Source organism: Podarcis vaucheri, assembly GCF_965113315.1.
Source record: "Podarcis vaucheri genome assembly, chromosome: 8".
Taxonomy (NCBI): Eukaryota; Metazoa; Chordata; class Lepidosauria; order Squamata; family Lacertidae; genus Podarcis; species Podarcis vaucheri.
Genome location: NC_138766.1, coordinates 56,425,095 through 56,443,398, shown reverse-complemented (window position 1 = coordinate 56,443,398; position 18,304 = coordinate 56,425,095). Strand labels below are relative to the sequence as shown.

At 40.0% G+C, this 18,304-nt stretch overlaps 2 protein-coding genes across 2 annotated transcripts; both read left to right on the top strand.

Moving 5' to 3' along the window:
- The first annotated feature begins 3,960 nt into the window (after positions 1 to 3,960).
- MOS (MOS proto-oncogene, serine/threonine kinase) lies at positions 3,961 to 5,386 on the top strand. Its single transcript, XM_082235231.1, has one exon. The coding sequence runs from the start codon at positions 4,317 to 4,319 to the stop codon at positions 5,334 to 5,336; it is 1,020 nt and encodes a 339-aa protein (XP_082091357.1). The 5' UTR covers positions 3,961 to 4,316; the 3' UTR covers positions 5,337 to 5,386.
- Positions 5,387 to 12,557: 7,171 nt separating this feature from the next.
- On the top strand, positions 12,558 to 16,673 carry RPS20 (ribosomal protein S20). The gene is made up of 4 exons (XM_082234080.1): positions 12,558 to 12,717; positions 14,121 to 14,220; positions 15,452 to 15,525; positions 16,449 to 16,673. The coding sequence occupies exons 1-4, from the start codon at positions 12,715 to 12,717 to the stop codon at positions 16,629 to 16,631; spliced, it is 360 nt and encodes a 119-aa protein (XP_082090206.1). The 5' UTR covers positions 12,558 to 12,714; the 3' UTR covers positions 16,632 to 16,673.
- Positions 16,674 to 18,304: the final 1,631 nt, after the last annotated feature.

The window sequence follows — 18,304 nt, the reverse complement described above, 5'->3', positions numbered from 1 at the left end:
GTTGTAAGGCCTCAGATTATGAACGTACTGGACAGGCATGTTCACATGGTAGGAGGCAATCCTCAAATACAGTGCTCAAAAAAAGCAGAGTTTTTAAAATAATATTGAAAATTTAAGGTGAAGACACACCTATTTTTAAAGCAAATTGTCCCCCAACTTATATTTGTGTCATAAATTCTTGATGCTTTAAATGCAGGGCTTTTCTTTCTGTTGAATTTCAACTTGCTGGTTTTGGCACAATGTTCCTACCTGTCAACGTATTATTAAATCTTGATTCTGATTTTATGGTGTTGGCCACCCCTCCCAATTTGTGTCTACAAATTTTAAAAGCATCTCCTCAACACCTTCGAAGTCTTTTATATGTCTTTATAAAAAAATACTGAATAGCACAGAGCCTAAGAAAGCCCTGTGGAACTCCAGGCTGCTACAGAATATTAAATAAATTTAAGGGGCAGTCAGTTTTTCAACCAGCTGCAGATCCACCCAACAGTAGTTGTGCCCAGTCCATATTTTACCAGCTTGTCAATGAGGAAATCATAACTTTGTCAACTACTGGCAAATGTTTTTGGAATTTTAGTCCAAGAACTTCTGGAGGGCAACAAATTGGCTAATCCTGGTCTATGGCATTGCCATGATCTGGGCAACTAGTAACTGTCAAAAAATAAAAAGGTGAGGTTGGCTTGAGAACTTTTTGATAAACTCAACCATACATGATAGTAGCCAATTTTACTTTATCCAGGGGTACCCTTGAACTGCCAAAAGGATGTCTCAAAGAGAATACAGTTCTATCCAGTCTACAACTCATGCCAGAATAGCTTTCCTAATGCCTAATAACACCTCTGTATTGCCATATCCAGTCAATCGTTGTACCTAGACATAAACTTTGGAACCTTCACTGCCTTCTTGACATTAGCTGGAAAGGGGAGAGGTGGGTTTCAGCAGCATAGTGTGAGCACCCAAACCCCAGTGCTTTCAGTATTAAGCCCATTAGCCTTAATTTCATATGCCCATAGAGAAAGATTGGCAGAGAAAGAGAGAAAGATGGGGCAACGCACAGAAAAAGGACCTGATCAGGTGTGTGGTGTCGTTCCCAGGTAAGGCAGCCTCCTTTATACAGTTCAACAAGGCAGGTTTTGAAGCAGCAAAATACTGATTTATGTGTACATTTCTAATATGCATGCATTTTGCTTACCATACATATATATGGTGGGTGAAGAGATTCAGGTGCATTATCCCACAGCCGGGTTGGATTTTTGTTGACTCCGCTTATTTCAAAGGAACTCGCAACTAAGTGCGCACAAGACTGCAGCATCCTTACAAGAGCCCTGTAAGATAGGTCAGCCCTGTTATCCTATAATGACAGGTGTAAGGGAAGAAGGGTGACACTGAGGAAATGTGACTCACCCAAGACCACATATTGCAGAAGTGAGAATGACCTAAAGACTTCACAGCACACAGCTCACACGCTTAGCTACTACACTCTGGTAACAGAACAACTGAATCCTGTGCAACACTCTGGGAGATCTACTGAAATTGCATATTGTCTTTAAAATGCTGCAATCTTTTGACTATTTTTTGCCACACATTTCTCTAGCTCTAATTCTGCTTTGGCCTTAGAGAAGCCTCGTGTGATTAAGAAAAAATAAAACAAATTGTTACTTAGCAAAGTTGAAAGCAATTTGAAAAGTACAGTACACACAATCTCTTGTCATTTCAAAAGTAACATCAGAAACTGAAACTTGTATTCATCTATAAAGACCAGGCATTTACTTATGCCTGTGTCATATCACATACAAGTTTAACTTGTGCTCATGCTCATCTGAAAGTCCCAAGTAAGCATTTTGAATATACACAGCTTTGTAGCAGTTGATCTAGAAAATCACAAAATGACACCTAAATTGTGTCATCAACCCACAATTATATTTGTTGCTCATGGTGTGGTGAAATCTGCATGGAGCAACACTTTGTGAAAGAGCCCAATATGAATGTACTTCCTTGGGTGCAGTGTGATAGCAAGGTAAAATTTCTGATTGATAATGAATTCTCTGTGGCATTCCATAACCTCTCATTGTGATATAATTGCAAGCAATTGCTGAAAAGCAGAGAAGTACTTTCAGTGAAGCAGTTTAAGAAAAAGAATTTTTTTTAAGACGGGGGGGGGGGTTGAAAAATGAGGGCTCCTTGTAGGAATGAATCTTAACAAGTTCATAGTAATACTATGGCAAGTTTAAAAAGCTAATTTAAGAAGACTCTTTCTAGGGCAAATGACTTAATCCATTCCTGAATACACTTACAAACATAAGATCAGCCCTGCTGGATCATGCTGAAGACCCACAATGGGAGACAGCTAGAGCGCAGGTGGTGGAAAACTCACTCCAAAGCTGACTGAATGCTTATTCAGTCACAGAATGCTACCTGTAAAGCAGCAGTGAAGGTGACAAAAGAGAATTACCGTATTTTTCGCTCTATAAGACGCACCAGACCACAAGACGCACCTAGTTTTTGGAGGAGGAAAACAAGAAAAAAAAGATTCTGAATCTCAGAAGCCAGAACAGCAAGAGGGATCACTGCACAGTGAAAGCAGCAATCCCTCTTGCTGTTCTGGCTTCTGGGATAGCTGCGCAGCCTGCATTCGCTCCATAAGACGCACACATATTTCCCCTTACTTTTTAGGAGAGAAAAGGTGAGTCTTATAGAGCAAAAAATATGGTACTTTGCCGCCTCTATTGCATCCTCAAAGAGCTGTCTGGCAGAGTTGTTTTGGATAGTCCAAAGACTGATCATTACCCGAAGTGGTAGGCGGACCTCTGGAGCACTCACCAGCATGCTGTGATCAGTTTTCACAGAACTTTGAGGATAAAGTAACTCAGCTCCATAGCGCCTTGGGTCTCACCGTCATTGCAGTTCCACCTGAAGTGTTATATACAATTCCTTCCCATGCTCTGCGGGATCAGTTTCAATTTACATGACCCAATGATTTGGACAAGACTCTTACAAAGATGTGCTTCTTGCTCTCATGAACCATGTGCACAACCAGGCTGTGGTGAGTGCATCTTTATGTGATGGAATGATGCCTGCTTCTCTTAAACAAGTGGCAGTGTGTTCACTCCTGAAGAAGCCCATTCCAGTTCCTATAATTTATAATAACAACCACCCAGTTGCAATTACAGTTGTACTTCGGGTTACAGACGCTTCAGGTTACAGACTCCGCTAACTCAGAAATAGTACCTCGGGTTAAGAACTTTGCTTCAGGATGAGAACAGAAATCGTGCTCCGGTGGTGCAGCAGCAGCGGGAGGCCCCATTAGCTGAAGTGGTGCTTCAGGTTAAGAACAGTTTCAGGTTAAGAACGGACCTCTGGAACGAATTAAGTACGTAACCAGAGGGACCACTGTACCCCTTTTGGGGACAAGGTGGTGGAGAGAATAATGGCTGAGCAGTTGCAGAAGTTCCTGGGGGATACAGATTATTTAGATCCACCTCAATCTGGTTTCAGGCACAATTTTGGGACTGAATCAACCTTGATTGCTACTGGGTACCAGTTGCTGGAAACCACAGGTGAGCAGAGTGCTGTTGCACTCATTTCTGGCTTGCAGGCATCTGGCTGGCCACTGGGAGAACAGGATGCTAGATTAGATGGGCCATTAGCTGATTCAGCAGGCTCTTAGGTTTTTATGCTCAGAGCCATATAGCTTCACAAGGTTGCAACTTTTCTCTGAGAAAGCCCTTCTGTCTTGAATGTGCTGAACAACGGGCAGAAATTTAAGTTATGACTCTTCCTAGCATCAAGAGTACAGTGCCTATTGAATTTCTACCTGTCATTCAGTTGTTAAACTCCACTAGAAGTTGCTCTATTTAGCTACAGCCTTCAAATGCAATACACAGGACCAGAACAGCATTAGAACCTGACATAAGATCCAAATTAAATATTTCTAGCAAGTGTACTTAGGAATAAGCCTTTCATGATTTCCATGAATGGAAGGTTTGTCACTAAAATCACTTAGTAGGAATAATTTGTACTGAACTCAGTGAGACTTACTGCTAAGTAAACATGTTTAGGATGTTTAGCATTGTGCTGTAAGTATGTTTAGGATTAGGACTGCAATATCAATTCCCTTTACAGGCTAAAGTTACTAGAGTAATTATTAAAATTGGAATCATCTGAAGCTGATTGGAGTTTGTCATGTGAGATTAAATGCAGCTATTTATGAGAAGGAAACATGAACTTGGAGGCAAAAGGAGAACAAAGTCAAGAAAACCTACTTAATCCTTTCTCTTTGAAGAAACTGTGTTGCCTAACCTTCTTTTGAAATAATTATGCCATCCCCTCTTCCACATAGTCGTCTTCTCCATCTGGAATTTTCTCCATCTGTGGAAACACGACCCTGTAGTAGTCCCTTGGTGTTTCCTGCCAAACGTGAAAAGTTGGGGGAAGGTCCGTTGCCTAGGGCTCGTCGGCTACCCTCTCGTGTAGCTTGGTGTTCTATAGACTGGGATCAGTTGTGCCTGCTGCACCCCCTAGGCTCTGGTGGCTTTGGTTCTGTCTACAAGGCTACGTACCATGGAGCTACAGTGGCTGTAAAGCAGGTAAAAAAATGCAGTAAGAACCGTTTGGCATCACGGCAGAGCTTCTGGGCAGAACTAAATGCAGCACGCCTTGATCACAAAAATGTGGTGCGTATAGTAGCTGCTAGCACATGTGCCCCTGGCAGTCAGGATAGTTTGGGCACCATAATAATGGAGTATGTAGGAAATAGGACTCTGGACCATGTTATCTATGGGACTGGCTGTATAACAGCGAAAAAGAATGATGATCAGCTGAGTATAGCTCAGTGTCTGGGCTACTCCTGTGACATTATGGCAGGCTTAGTGTTTCTCCATTCACATTTCATTGTGCATCTGGATTTGAAACCTGCCAACATATTCATCACTGAACACAATGTTTGCAAGATTGGAGACTTTGGATGTTCCCAAAAGCTACAGAATGCTGCATCTGACCCACAACTTTGTCAACAAGGGGGAACATACACCCACCGTGCTCCTGAACTCCTTAAAGGTGAGCGAGTCAACCCCAAGGCAGACATCTACTCATTTGCCATCACCCTCTGGCAAATGGTTACACAGCAAGAGCCTTATTCGGGTGAGCGCCAGTATGTACTCTACTCTGTTGTAGCTTATAACCTGCGCCCTTCTCTGACTGCAGCTGTGTTTAGAGAATCAACCACTGGCCAAAGACTTGAAAATATAATTGGAAGCTGTTGGAGAGCTGATGTAGCAGAGCGTCCTAGTGCAGAACTTCTCCTTCACAATCTTCAGTCCCTGTCTCTAATAGTATAAAAGACCTTGTCTTGTCCCTCTTCATTTTTATTGTTGATCATCTCTTCCTAAGTTTGTGTATCTTATTGCTCTGATTCTTCTCTGCATGCAAAAGAAGTTTAAAAATATATATGTTGCTGGTGGTCAATTTTCTATAAATAAAGTTCATTACAGGAAATTACTAGTAGGTTTGATGGTGTTCAGAGACTGCTATTAGCTGTATTCAGTTTATTATTTTGTCCTAAGCATCTGAATAGGTTAAATATGCCCAAAATCTGAGACTTGGTTGCTATCCTAGGCACACTTTGGTGGGAATTGGGTCCATTGAAGATAATGGAGCTTCCTAATAGGAATGCATACCAAGAAAAATGTAACAATTATCCCAGTGTCATATATCAAACTAGTATTGCACAAGGGGGGGGGTAACAGTGTGATTTTTATTTTATTCTCTTTGAAAATGGTGATATATCTGTGTGCATTGAGCTACAAATAAGTTATATCATTTCTTTCCTTGTTTTAAATATTTGCTAAGCCACAGAGACATGATTTCAATGGTCAAAATAGGCTCACAAACAAGGTATCAGTATGTGTAACATATCCATGCATTTTTTTGGGGAACTGATAAGAATGATGAATAATAGATTGGCCTGCTATTTTGTCTCCAGTTCAGATAAACCATCCAGCTGTCCATCACCAGGTGGTACAGTTTATGAAGATACTTTCTTAACTATACCTAGATAGCAAAAGGCTTGACAAAAGAGAGACTGATCCTTGATGGGCAAATACAACTGCAGTTCACAAGCAGTCATTTAAAGGTCATAAATGTAAGAGTATGTTAAGTTTAACTATCTAATGACTGCTTTTAAAGTGTGTCCAGACACAATAGAAAACAGGACCCTGCACCTTTAATAGTGTAGAAGTCGGAATTTCAGCAGGTGTAGCTTGTCCTGAATCTAGTCACCCTAGAATGAATACTCAAGCATTATTCCAGAGTGAATACTCAAGCATTATTCTCCCAGATTAGTATTGTTTGGAAAAGAAAAAGAATGATCTTGGATTGTTTCCATGCTTTGTGCCCCTATGTGAATTACAAGCATTCTGAAAATAATAAAACCTTATTTGTGGTCTTGGGGAAACCAAGAACAACACAAAATAGTTAAGTTCTAACAATGGTACTGCAAAAAGATTTGGATATGTATTCATAACAATGTACTTTTAATATGTGGTGTGTGAGTTATGCTGCAAGCAATCCTCTGATCTTTGGGTGAAGTGTGGTATATTAATTAAATAATAATAATTTATTATTTATACCCCGCCCATCTGGCTGGGCTTCCCCAGCCACTCTGGGCGGCTTCCAACAAAATATTAAAATACAGTAATGCATCAAACATTAAAAGCTTCCCTAAACAGGGCTGCTTTCAGATGCCCCATTGATAATGAAGCAGGAGACTGGAGGACTGCGATAGTTTTCTAACTGAATCTAAAGATATGGTGAAATCCTTGCTATTTTATTGCAACACCCTCTCAGATGACCTTTGAATTATGGATAATGATTTGTTTAATTTTACTTCCATGCAAATGTCAATGTTCCCATTTTGGTTGTTGCAAGTCTTCTGCTACCTTGTTCTTAAATGTTTGTGTTTAACATTTAAGCCTTGCTCTCATATCCAGATTTTCTTTATAAAACACACACACAAAACTTCAATTTTCTTTTATGTTAAGAAGTGCAAGTTGAAGTTTATTATAAATCAAAGCTACTTCTGAAAACAGTTTCCCTACCATCCCAATACTCTGGTCACAGTTCAGAGAGCTCTTTTAGGTCACGTATGCACTATGGACTTTGGCTTATGGTGATGGTGGGGACGTCCTCTTCTCCTCCCCTCAAGTATTGCAAACTGCTTCAAACAGTCATTCAAACTTCCAAGAGACTTACCCTGTGCTACAATATGCTGCTGTTTGTAGGGGGTAAATCATATTGATTTCTGTATTATGACTATGAATTTGTTGATATGAATAGACTGTGGCTTAAGTTACATAAGCTTATAGGATAGGCTGTTTTAGGAACACAGCTGGGAGCAAATGCAATTCCTGTTCTCACAATAAGAAAATCTTGTTTCCAGCAGAATCAAGTTTTGCCAAGTTAGTCTGTTTTGATTAAGATATAAGGAAGTTTAAAATAGCACTCTCAATTGTATCTATTTAAACAATAATCCAAAATAAGCAGAGTATTTTTAAAAACACAGAACAGCTGCTGATGCTTCCTGACTTCATGCCTAGAACTCTCTAGCTTTCTTGTTTGGCTGACAGAACGACACTGTTACGACATCTAAAACTATATATATATATGGTAAAGTCTGAGGCATCTATAACTTGACAACTGGATATGTGTCATACATTACAAACATACAGAAGTGGTGTTTTTAATATAGTATAACTGAATGCTCACCACTGTGAAAGTGAACATTATTGGGATCAAACCTGCTTGTATTTGTATGGAAGAAATAGCATATGGTCCAGAAATACTCTTTTACTTGGATATGGCTACAGTTGCAGAAGTAAGAAGTTTTATCTCCCACATTAACATGTTTCCTTCAGGTTCACTCATTATAAACCTGTGTATGTGAACAAAAACATGGGCCTGAGAATTTCTCTATGCAGTTGTGTTGCCACTGTGAAACTAGTTTCCAAAATCGTAAAACACGGTATCTAGCTACTAGACCCCAGAAACAGCTTTTCCAGAATAGTGTCTATCAATTATAATAAAACAAAAATTCCAGAAGGTATCAAAACACAAGGATTCATAGCTGTTATTAGATGAAATTTCCCTCTCATATGCAGATTTCTGTCTTGAGACTTTAAGTAAGCGCTAATTAGGAGACTGAGCTACCTGTCCACACAAACTCACTTTTAAGAACTAAGACTGCAATAGGGATGCGGGAGAAATTTTATTCTCTCCACATTTTGAGATGAGACAAATTATATTACCATGTCCCCTGCAACAATGTGCAAATCAGGACATAGGTATGTGGATTAGTCTCCACAATTTGTGAACCAATATGTGCATCCATACAATACTAATTATTAGTTCATTTATGAACTGCTTTCTGTGAAGTATTTCAAAGCAGTTTCACAATACATAGCCATTGAGAAGGCTTGTTGAAAGAGGAAACGATTTTTTGCTGAAAAGACGAGATATGGCACCTGTCTAACAGACAAGTGCTGGCACACTAGAGGGCCCATTGTAGTATCATGCAGACAGACTTCCTGGCAATATGGTATCTGCAAAATGCCTTATGCTGCATACTCTAATTGTTGGTTAGGCATATAAGGAGTGATATTATATTTTAGGTATCCTTGTTCTAGCTAGCTTAGAGCAGCTAATAACTCCACTGTAGACATGCAAGTAAAAAAAAAAAAAGTTTAATGCAGCTAGGGAACAAAGCATGTGGTCCCTTCATGGGGAATTGTCCAGAGAAAAAGATAGCTGCTTCCATAAGCAGTCCTCGGACCACTTTATAAATACATTACTTTTATTTTAGCAAAACCCCATGGATTTTTAAGAATGTATTCAGATGCATTTTTGCACGTATGAGAAACCATCATGGAACAGAAATAGGCTGGGTAGTCCACACATAACATACTTTAATGTATTATTTACAAAGAAGTAGCTTGTGTGTCAACATAAATGGGTTGCTATGTATCATATTTTTTTAACAATAATAACTAACTTTCACATTAGATGCTCACATTAATATAAATGTATATATCAAAATCTGTTGTATATTTGCCTTTTGTCAACTCTCCTTCTATTGCATCTTAGACCCCTGGATTTAGTCCTAAACATCTGTGTTGGTGTGCAGTGTCCTATTACGGTTGGAGATGGGCTGATGTAACAGTTGGATGTATCTTATCTTACAGACTTAGTTTTATGTTTCAGTTTTGGTTTGTTTTAAGAATGTAACCAAACTTTGATCTGAACTGAAGTTCACATGTTCAGTTAGTATACTTTATAAGAGATGCTAGAGGAAAGCTATACCTGGTTCATAACAGAATCAATATCAATAAAAAGTTATTCCTTTTTGCTATAATGTGAACTCCCTAGCATCTCTCTAGATGGGAAAAGATAGAAAATTCTTATCTACAATGGAGAAGAAGTGAATGGGTATATATAATAATCACCTTCTGTTGAGAAGGAAAGGATAAAAAATGAGTGCTGCAGAACTCTAAACGCCGAGAAAATTACTGTGACAAAAGGTTTCACACATCGAGTGTTATTCTCAGTAAACAGATGTATGGTTACAGTGTGGGAAATGGGGGGGCACAAAAAGTTGTAGAATGGAAGAGATACGTAACATTTCCAAACAACAGTACAATACAATAGAAGTGCAATGATTATTTACAACAGCAGGAATCAATGTTATCATGTTAGCTTTGCTGAGTTGCTTTTTACACCTGTAGTGAGACAGAATGCCCTTTTCTTGTTTAAGACCTAAATCATGTTTGGGGAAATATTAGACCAACAGACTTTTATTTCACCTTTTTTGCCACCACATTAAAAATTTGTATGGGACGCCCATCTCAAATCTGATGCAAAGTGTTACATCACTGAACTAGAATTTAACTCCAGCAATTTTCATTCTATTTATTTAGATTTTAAATTTAGGTCAAGGATCTATCTCCCACTGCCAGCATTGTTTTCCTAGCTTTGCTAGGCTAATGTATATTGCCAATGACAACTGTTGACACTGCTGTGCATAAATAATTCTTTATAATTATTATACTAAGATCCTACTAAAAATGAATTTTCTCAAGCTCAATATGGATGGCATCTTTTCTTCCTCCCTATTCTCCACACGTCTTATTGCAAAACTACCACCAATGATATTTAATCTCCTTTGTCATCCATCAAATCTGTTTTGTATTCATATTAGCTGCAGCCACTTACCCAACCTTCTTAACAAAAATGTGAGTGTGGAAATGAAATAGGATTATCCATTTCAATTTATCTACAGCCTTCGTCTTTTAAAATAAGGCAAAACCTTTTATATAAGAGATAAGAACAAATACCTGATAAAAATGGTTCCATTGCTGTTTTATCCTACTAGATGGGTAAGAGTAGTAACATGATTACTGAAGCCCTGCTAATGGAAGCAAGGAATTAAATCCTATATTGCTGCGATGTAAGATATGCCTATTTTGCATTTGTATTCCTGAAGGCATTCTGACTTTTGTTCAAAATAATGACCAAATTGTTCCAAGGTGAGCTGTCACCTCCCCACACCCCAACAATCTCATTCCCATTTACCTGGGAGTAAACAGAGTTAGGATTGCACTGTTGGTTGGATATATCATTGTACAAAGCAGAAGAGAGGGTTTTTGCTGTCCAACAGGTACAAAATTGTGGTAAAATGGTCATCTGACCATTTTGGAGAAATCATACTGGAGAACAGCATGATTAGACAGTTGTATAGTCGCCTACTACAGGTACTTTTATTTTTTTCTTGCTTTATTTCTTGTTAGAACATTTGTTCATACTAGGATTTTATAGTATCTTATTGAAGGCATTCAGTTCATTATTATGTAAAATGTTCTATTAAGCCTGTTGCTTAAAAACAGGCTCATCATAAATGAACTTGGGTGAGGACTAAGGGGTTAATACATGTAAGGGTGAAGTTGTTCCAAAGAAAGCATAACCTAATTCCAAAATGTGTCTGATTGTGAGGAAGAATAAAGTTAAAAGTTGGCAGATCTGTAACACAAGGAATGCCGCAAAGATAAATTATTCTGCCCTAGTTGCATATGTTCAGAACATTGGTGTTCTTGGTTGTGTCCTGCCTTTGAACCATCCTGTTTAAAATGTAAATATTCATATACTGTTGCACCAGTCAATTATAAGACTGAAAAGTGATTCATTCTTTCCAATACTTCATAATAGGTCTCCCTAAGGACAAAAAGTTGAATACATCACTATCTATCCCATACGTATTTGTCTTTGTCTGGAAATAGAAGTAAGTTTGCAGCAAGTGGGGAGTGATCCTATTTCTCCCCCCTCCCAGCAACATTTTGCCACTGCGGATTGCCTCCCCATGCTTTGCACCCAAATGTGTATAGTTGCTCAGAAATACCCTTGAGTTCAATGCAGATTACATCTAAGTAACAGATAGGTAGCCGTGTTGGTCTGCCATAGTCAAAATAAAAAAATTCCTTCCAGTAGCACCTTAAAGACCAACTAAATTAGTTCTTGGTATGAGCTTTCGTGTGCATGCACACTTCTTCAGATACACTTCTGTTTCAGTGTATCTGAAGAAGTGTGCATGCACACAAAAGCTCATACCAAGAACTAACTTAGTTGGTCTTTAAGGTGCTACTGGAAGGAATTTTTTTATTATTACATCTAAGTAAGTGGAAGTCTTAAGACTGCAAGTCTAAGAATGCTGTGGGTTCGATCACTCTAAAACAGATTGGTTGACCCAGAGTATCTTTGAAACAAAGCTTTGGTCTCTGAGCATTTGAGGGAGTAAAACCAGCGCTCAATGGAGTAATTCCATGCATGCTTGTTTGGGCGTTAAGCATCATCGGCTTCAGTGGGGGTTCCTTCCCCCTAACTCCAGCAACGTGGTTAACACAGGTGCCTTCCATCTCTACAATTACAGTATATTGATTCTATGAGCGGGGCTGATCGGAGTCAATCACTGCTGAAATGGAAGGCAGCCTGGAGCTAGAGATATAGATAAATAGTTTAAAAGGGGGCAAGGGAGGTTCCGGGGCCAAATTCTAACTTGACAGACGAGGCTTGGCATCCTGGGTAAACTGCAGAGCAGCAAATCAGAGCAGCAAAAGCCACAGCAGAAGACGCCTTGTGAGTACACTACTACTGTATATGTTTACCCTTCGATGGAGGGGGGCGGGAGTGTCTTATTCTGGATCAATCGGAAATTCCACATTTCAGAAGGAAGGATTTAGAGTTTCCTTTCCTTCTTGCCGGAATAAAGGGGGAAATGACAGAAGGGAGATCCTACGCTTTCCCTCGGGGAAAAGGACCCGGCTACCGGCATAAGCCTAAAGCCCATCGCACAGCCATGGCGGCTACCCTCCCTACCCCGACCCGCCGCCGCCCTGAAGAACAACTTCCGCCCCTGCCTCGCTTCGCAGGCCCAGCCCTCGCCCTCGCCGCTTCTCCTCCCCATCCATCCACCCGAATCGGTTCCGGGGCGAAGTGGGGGGAGAAAGGGGCGGGGCGTGTGTGGCTCGGCGAGCCTATAAAGCCCGCGCCGCCTCGCCACCCGCCCTCTTTGCGTCCGTGTCTCGGCGAGGCGCTTGTTTCCTGACTCACCGCTGTTCCCCGGGCCTCGCGCGCTTCGGCCAGGAATAAGTCGGTCAGGAAGGCTCCGCGGCGGCCATGGTGAGGGAGACTGGGCCTCAGGGGTCGCGCGGGAAAGAGCCCTCGCGCCGACGGGTTGCCATGGATGTGGGAGACGTTCGAATTTAACGGTTGCGCCTAAGGCCCCCTCCCCAACCCCCCCACCTCGCGCGTGCGCTCTCACGAGCTGCTCCGAGGTCGTGGCTCTCCTCGGTTCTTCTTTCCTTTATGCCTCATTAAAAGCCCTCCGTGGGTAGAGGCGGGCCCTCTTTCGGGGAGGGGGTTATTGGTTCGTTCTTGTTTTTATTACGTATTTTTCTGTTTCCGTTTTGTAGTTTTTATGTTGTGCACCGCCCTGCGATCTTACGAAAAAGGGCGGTATACAACTTGGATAAATAATGGTAATAGGCGGGGATGATACGTTACCATTCCCGCGCCTCGAGAAAGATGGGGCTTCTGCTGTTAGGAGGCACGCGTAAGATCCCATTTTGATGTTCTCGGTATCTTTACCAGATCAAGCTTTAATGCCGTTTTAGCTGCATCTCTCGGGAAGTAAACCCCGCGGAACAAAGTCGCATTTGCGAGTAAATACTTATGCATAGATAGGATCGGGCTGCGCAAAATAGCGATTTGCGGCTGCTTGGTTATACCGAGGTTTATAACCAAGTAGGACGGCTGTGCCCACGTGCTACAGAGAAAAGGCCTCTTTCTTCGCTGTTAACTCGCGGGGTGGAGAGATGTTTTCAAAGATTCTTAACTTTGAACACTTTCGATTTCGTTGTCCACTGGGGCTCTTGTTATATATGTTTTTGCTGCTGTTTTACTTTTTTTGTTTCTTACTACATGGAACATTTTGTTAAAAGAGCAGGACATGCATTATGAAAATAAATAGCTCTTCATCTCAGTCACCAAACTTGCAGTTTTGTAGTCAGTGAATAAGGTTTGCTAGATCCCAATTTAAAATGCAAGGGGCACGTGGTGTATTGCATGGGTCTTTTAAAAGAGCCCAAGTGGTGAGTAAAAGCTTTTTGTGCAGTCCTATATTGAGATGTCGGTTATGGGACGCCTTTCATGACAAATACTTGTACGCCTACAAAGTTACTCTTTACTGAGTATCCTGGGGATTTTGTTCTTTGGCACTGAAAGTGTAAATATACTTATTCCTATTCACAAAAGGCCAAGATACATCAATTAATGCTTGAGTTTGAGTTGCTGTTGTAAAGGTGATACAGAAATTGCCTTCCCATGTGTGGTTACTGTTTGATGATGTGCAGAGTGCTAAATGCTTCATTTCTGCTTGGTACAGTAATGGTGGAGGGAAAGAGTCTAATATGTGCGGTAGATCTTATTTATGATTTTAAAGATTGATTTGAATTAGTTTTTGAGGTTGCAAAACTAGCATCAAATGAATGCCAGAACTTATCATTACAACCCATTTCTTTCAGGCATTTAAAGATACTGGGAAAGCACCTGTAGAACAGGAGGTAGCAATTCATCGAATCAGAATCACCTTGACAAGTCGCAATGTGAAGTCGCTTGAAAAAGGTAAGTAGCAAAATAGCTGATAGGATCTAACCCTGATAGATCAGTCCAGTGACCCATCTGGTTCAGCATCCTGGTCTCACATTGGAAACCCACAGGCAGGACCTGGGTGCATATTCAGAGGCATAGTTCAGCCATCGATAGCCTTATCTTCTTTGTCTAATCCTCTTTCAGAGGCATCTAAATGGGTGGCCATCACCACCTCCTGTGGGAACAAATTCCATAACTATGCGCTGTATGAAGAAATACTTCTGCCTGTCCTGAATCTTCCACCATTCAGTTTCATTGAATGCCTGTGGATTCTAGTGTTATCAGAGCATGAAGAAAACCTTTTCTATGCCATGCATGATTTTAAACACTTCTGTCATGTCGCCTCATACTCTCCTTTTTTGTAAACTAAAAAGCCATAGTTGCTGTAACCTTTCTTTGGGGAAATTTCTCCTCTCCTTGATCATATTGGTTGCCCTTTTCTGCACCTTTTCCTACTCTCCCATATCATTTCTAAGGTGAAGCGACCAAATCTGTCTTCAGTATTCCAAATGTGGTCACTTCAGTATTCCAAATGTGGTTAAATTCTAAATGGCTGGCAGGAGTCTGTGCACTTTCCCACCCAATTTTCTGTTTTGGCAGTTTCATCCTGTACAGTTTGGTTCTTCTAAGCCCATTGATTTCATTGGGCCTTATGACATCGTATTGAGCTGTTAATGTTTAAAAATGGTGAGGACATACTTGATTAATGACGATTTCAGTTGAAATTGGGGGATTAAGGACTCTTCTATAGACTCATTAGTTGTGGTCTGTTGAAGTTTGCTATCTTTCTTATTGAGGTAGAGTTGCATGTTTGTACCATCCGGTTTGCTTCCATATTTTAAGTGCAGGGGTGGGGATAAAGTCTATGTTGATTGAGGTAATTTTTGTGTTGCATAAGTTAAAATGTTTGCAGTGGGGATGTCTATGAAATTTGAGAATGGTGCCCCTTAAGATACATAGAAAAGAGAGCAATGAAATTGGTTATCCTAAATTGTCGTCTCTTCTAGTCAGTTGTTGCATTGGCAATTTCACAGGAGGAAATTTTTATCTACATTTGTTGGCTATGAGGACAAAAGTGCACTGAACTACTTTGATTAATTTATACGCTATTCTGAGCCAACACTTGTAATTCTTTTTTATAGTGCTTTTTTTTTTTAACTGATGAACACACAACTTTTAAAAAACTAATTTTTCATTTTTACAGTCTGTGCAGATCTAATCAGAGGTGCTAAGGAAAAGAACCTAAAAGTGAAAGGACCTGTCCGCATGCCCACCAAGGTACGTAATTGCATGCACGTTGTTATCCTGAATGTTTTTAAGTTTAAATTCTTTCGTGACATCACTTCTTCCTTTGCTTCATAGCTTTTACAGATGGAAGATCCTCTTAATAAGGCCTATCATTGCATCATATTTTACTTGCTTTGTAGTGAATACATTGGTTAGGGATGGAGAAGGAGATAGAACTAGTATAGTAATGTGTGGTATAGTACTGAATAGATGTTTTTTTAAAATAAGTTAGAGGTGTATAAACATTAAAAGGTACATACAACTCCTTGCGCGCACCCCCCCCCCCCCAATGTTGTAAAGGTTTAAAACGCACCAAACAGGCTGCAACATAGTACCTGAACTGGGAACTATCTGGTAAGCACCTCTGGTACCTGTCTTTAACTAAAGATGCTACGGTAGTGTGGTATAAATGAGTCTGTAGTTACTGGTAAGTCAACATAGCAATATGATGCTTGTAAACTCTTCAGTCCTTCATAATGAGGCTATTTACTGAGGCAATGTCGATCAACTGCTCTATTATCTCCTTGATTTCCCCAGGGATGCAAGTTTCTGCAAAGCTCTATAGACATCTAACATAGCATTAAGCAAGTGTCACATCATGTTCATTCCTTGAGTTCAAGGAATATTTTGGTGTGACAGCAACTAATCTCTGAAATGCCTTGTCTATTGATATTAGGGAAGGTACTTGGTTGTATTGTTTTTTATGCTTGCAACCCCACCCCACCCCATTTTTCTCAAAGGCAGGCCTTTAATATGTATATTTATTTGGTTTTATGTATATTTTGATAATTTTATTACACCTAATGTTTTAATGTCTGTTTATCTCTATTTTGAATGAATATTTTATGTAAATACCTCATTTTTTTAATTAATCTTGCTAAATATATAAAATAAACATTTTACTCACATTTTAGACTCTGCGAATCACCACAAGGAAAACACCATGTGGTGAAGGTTCCAAGACCTGGGATCGTTTCCAGATGCGCATTCACAAGCGTCTCATTGACTTGCACAGTCCTTCAGAGATTGTCAAGCAGATAACTTCTATCAGTATTGAGCCTGGAGTAGAAGTTGAGGTTACCATTGCTGATGCCTAAATGATTGTCATCTGCTTCAATAAAAGTTAATATCAACTTTTACTTTTTCTTGTGTGCTTTATGGCAGTGTTCCTGCTTTAATTATGATTAGTATCAAAAGCCTCTACTTGTCCACAATTAAAAAGCCTACAAAGTATGTAATTATCAGGTAGGTAAGAGATCTCTGTTTAAACTGATTTTTAGAACTCATTCAACAAATGAAGCATACCAGTGTGAGTAGACTAGGTGGGGTTAAGGGAGGGGGTTATTGGTTTGTTCTTGTTTTTAGTATGTAATTATGTGCTAGGTTCCTCCTGTTGATCATGTATATAGTCAGCGTTAACTGTGTAGCACTTGAACCAAAGTCTTGTATCACAAGAAGTTTGTTGGTATATCTGGCTAGTTTGGGAGTTGCATTCTTGCCTCCAGGAGCCAAATCTGCTGTTGTTTTGTCATGTCCGACTCTTCGTGACCCCATGGACCAGAGCACGCCAGGCACTCCTGTCTTCCACTGCCTCCTGCAGTTTGGTCAAACTCAGGTTGGTACCTTCGAGAACACTGTCCAACCATCTCGTCCTCTGCCGTCCCCTTCTTTTTGTGCCCTCCATCTTTCCCAAATCTAGTGTTTGTTTATTGGACTTCATTACATGTGACAAGGAAGTGGAAATCAGTAACATTAACATGAAATTAAGCATCCTTCAATACACAGTGTTCACAGTTTGACATAGCACATTGGACGTAAAAAGTCACTGAAGTCTTTTTATTCAAAATATACAAGAATGCTAAATGGAATTTTAGGCCTGGACCAGTGCTTGTAAGGAGTTACAATAAATCATGGCTATGTAGGAGGCTGAAAATTAGAGGGCTACATTTAACTTAACGTTTGATTGAGAATGAGGGAGAAGGCATTTGCTAATGCCCTCTGCTGGAGAACAGCTGCAATTGTAAAAGCACAGTATTTTTGTGTGTATTTGTAAGTTTAAGGTGAAACACCAATGCAAGGGTGTGCATTCAGTTTAGAAGTAGCATTTGTGTGTTTTATCCAACAAGAGAAGTTCTAAAGTTTTTTTATTTTATACAAGAACACTTCAGATGGTAGCAATGAAAGGCTCAAGTCCAGGTAAGTCAGCTAGCTACAATTTGGGTGATTTTTAACCTCCAGTAATCCACACTGAATACATACCTTGGTTAGCCTGCACTTAAGATGCAGAACATGCACCTAGTTTGTGGATAAAAATTCAAAAGGCTATTTTGCTATCCCAAAGTATAATTTATTTATTTAAAGGTGATCCTTTAGGGTTTCCCTCCACATTGGAATATATATTTTACTCTTGCTTATTTGTAAGAAGTTATGCACCATTGGAAACACACAAAATGTAGCATTAAGCACTTCTGAAAAAAGTTATCAAGATAGTTTCCTGGTGGAAGCTATTGAAAAGCATCCTTTGTGGTTCTTTTAAAACTTGGGCATCTGATGAATGGTCCTGCAGCTCCTGGACAGGTCAAGAATTGATGCATGTAGATGGGTTAAGTATTATGGATGGGGAATTGTTTTTTCCAGGAACGCTTGTTGGAAGTTAGTCTACAGCTAATGGTGAGAGCTGAATCCTAAAGAGTTCGCAGCATTGCACAATTGAGTTCTCTCTGCCATACCATTCCTCAGGCGTCTGCTTTCTGATCTGTTGCATCTCTGC

Bases quoted from the DNA above. Each gene is read 5' to 3' on its own strand.
- MOS (XM_082235231.1), top strand. From the start codon at position 4,317: ATGCCATCCCCTCTTCCACATAGTCGTCTTCTCCATCTGGAATTTTCT.
- RPS20 (XM_082234080.1), top strand. The intron at 14,221-15,451 runs GTAAGTAGCAAA...TCATTTTTACAG, and splicing joins TGTGAAGTCGCTTGAAAAAG to TCTGTGCAGATCTAATCAGA. The intron at 15,526-16,448 runs GTACGTAATTGC...CTCACATTTTAG, and splicing joins CTGTCCGCATGCCCACCAAG to ACTCTGCGAATCACCACAAG.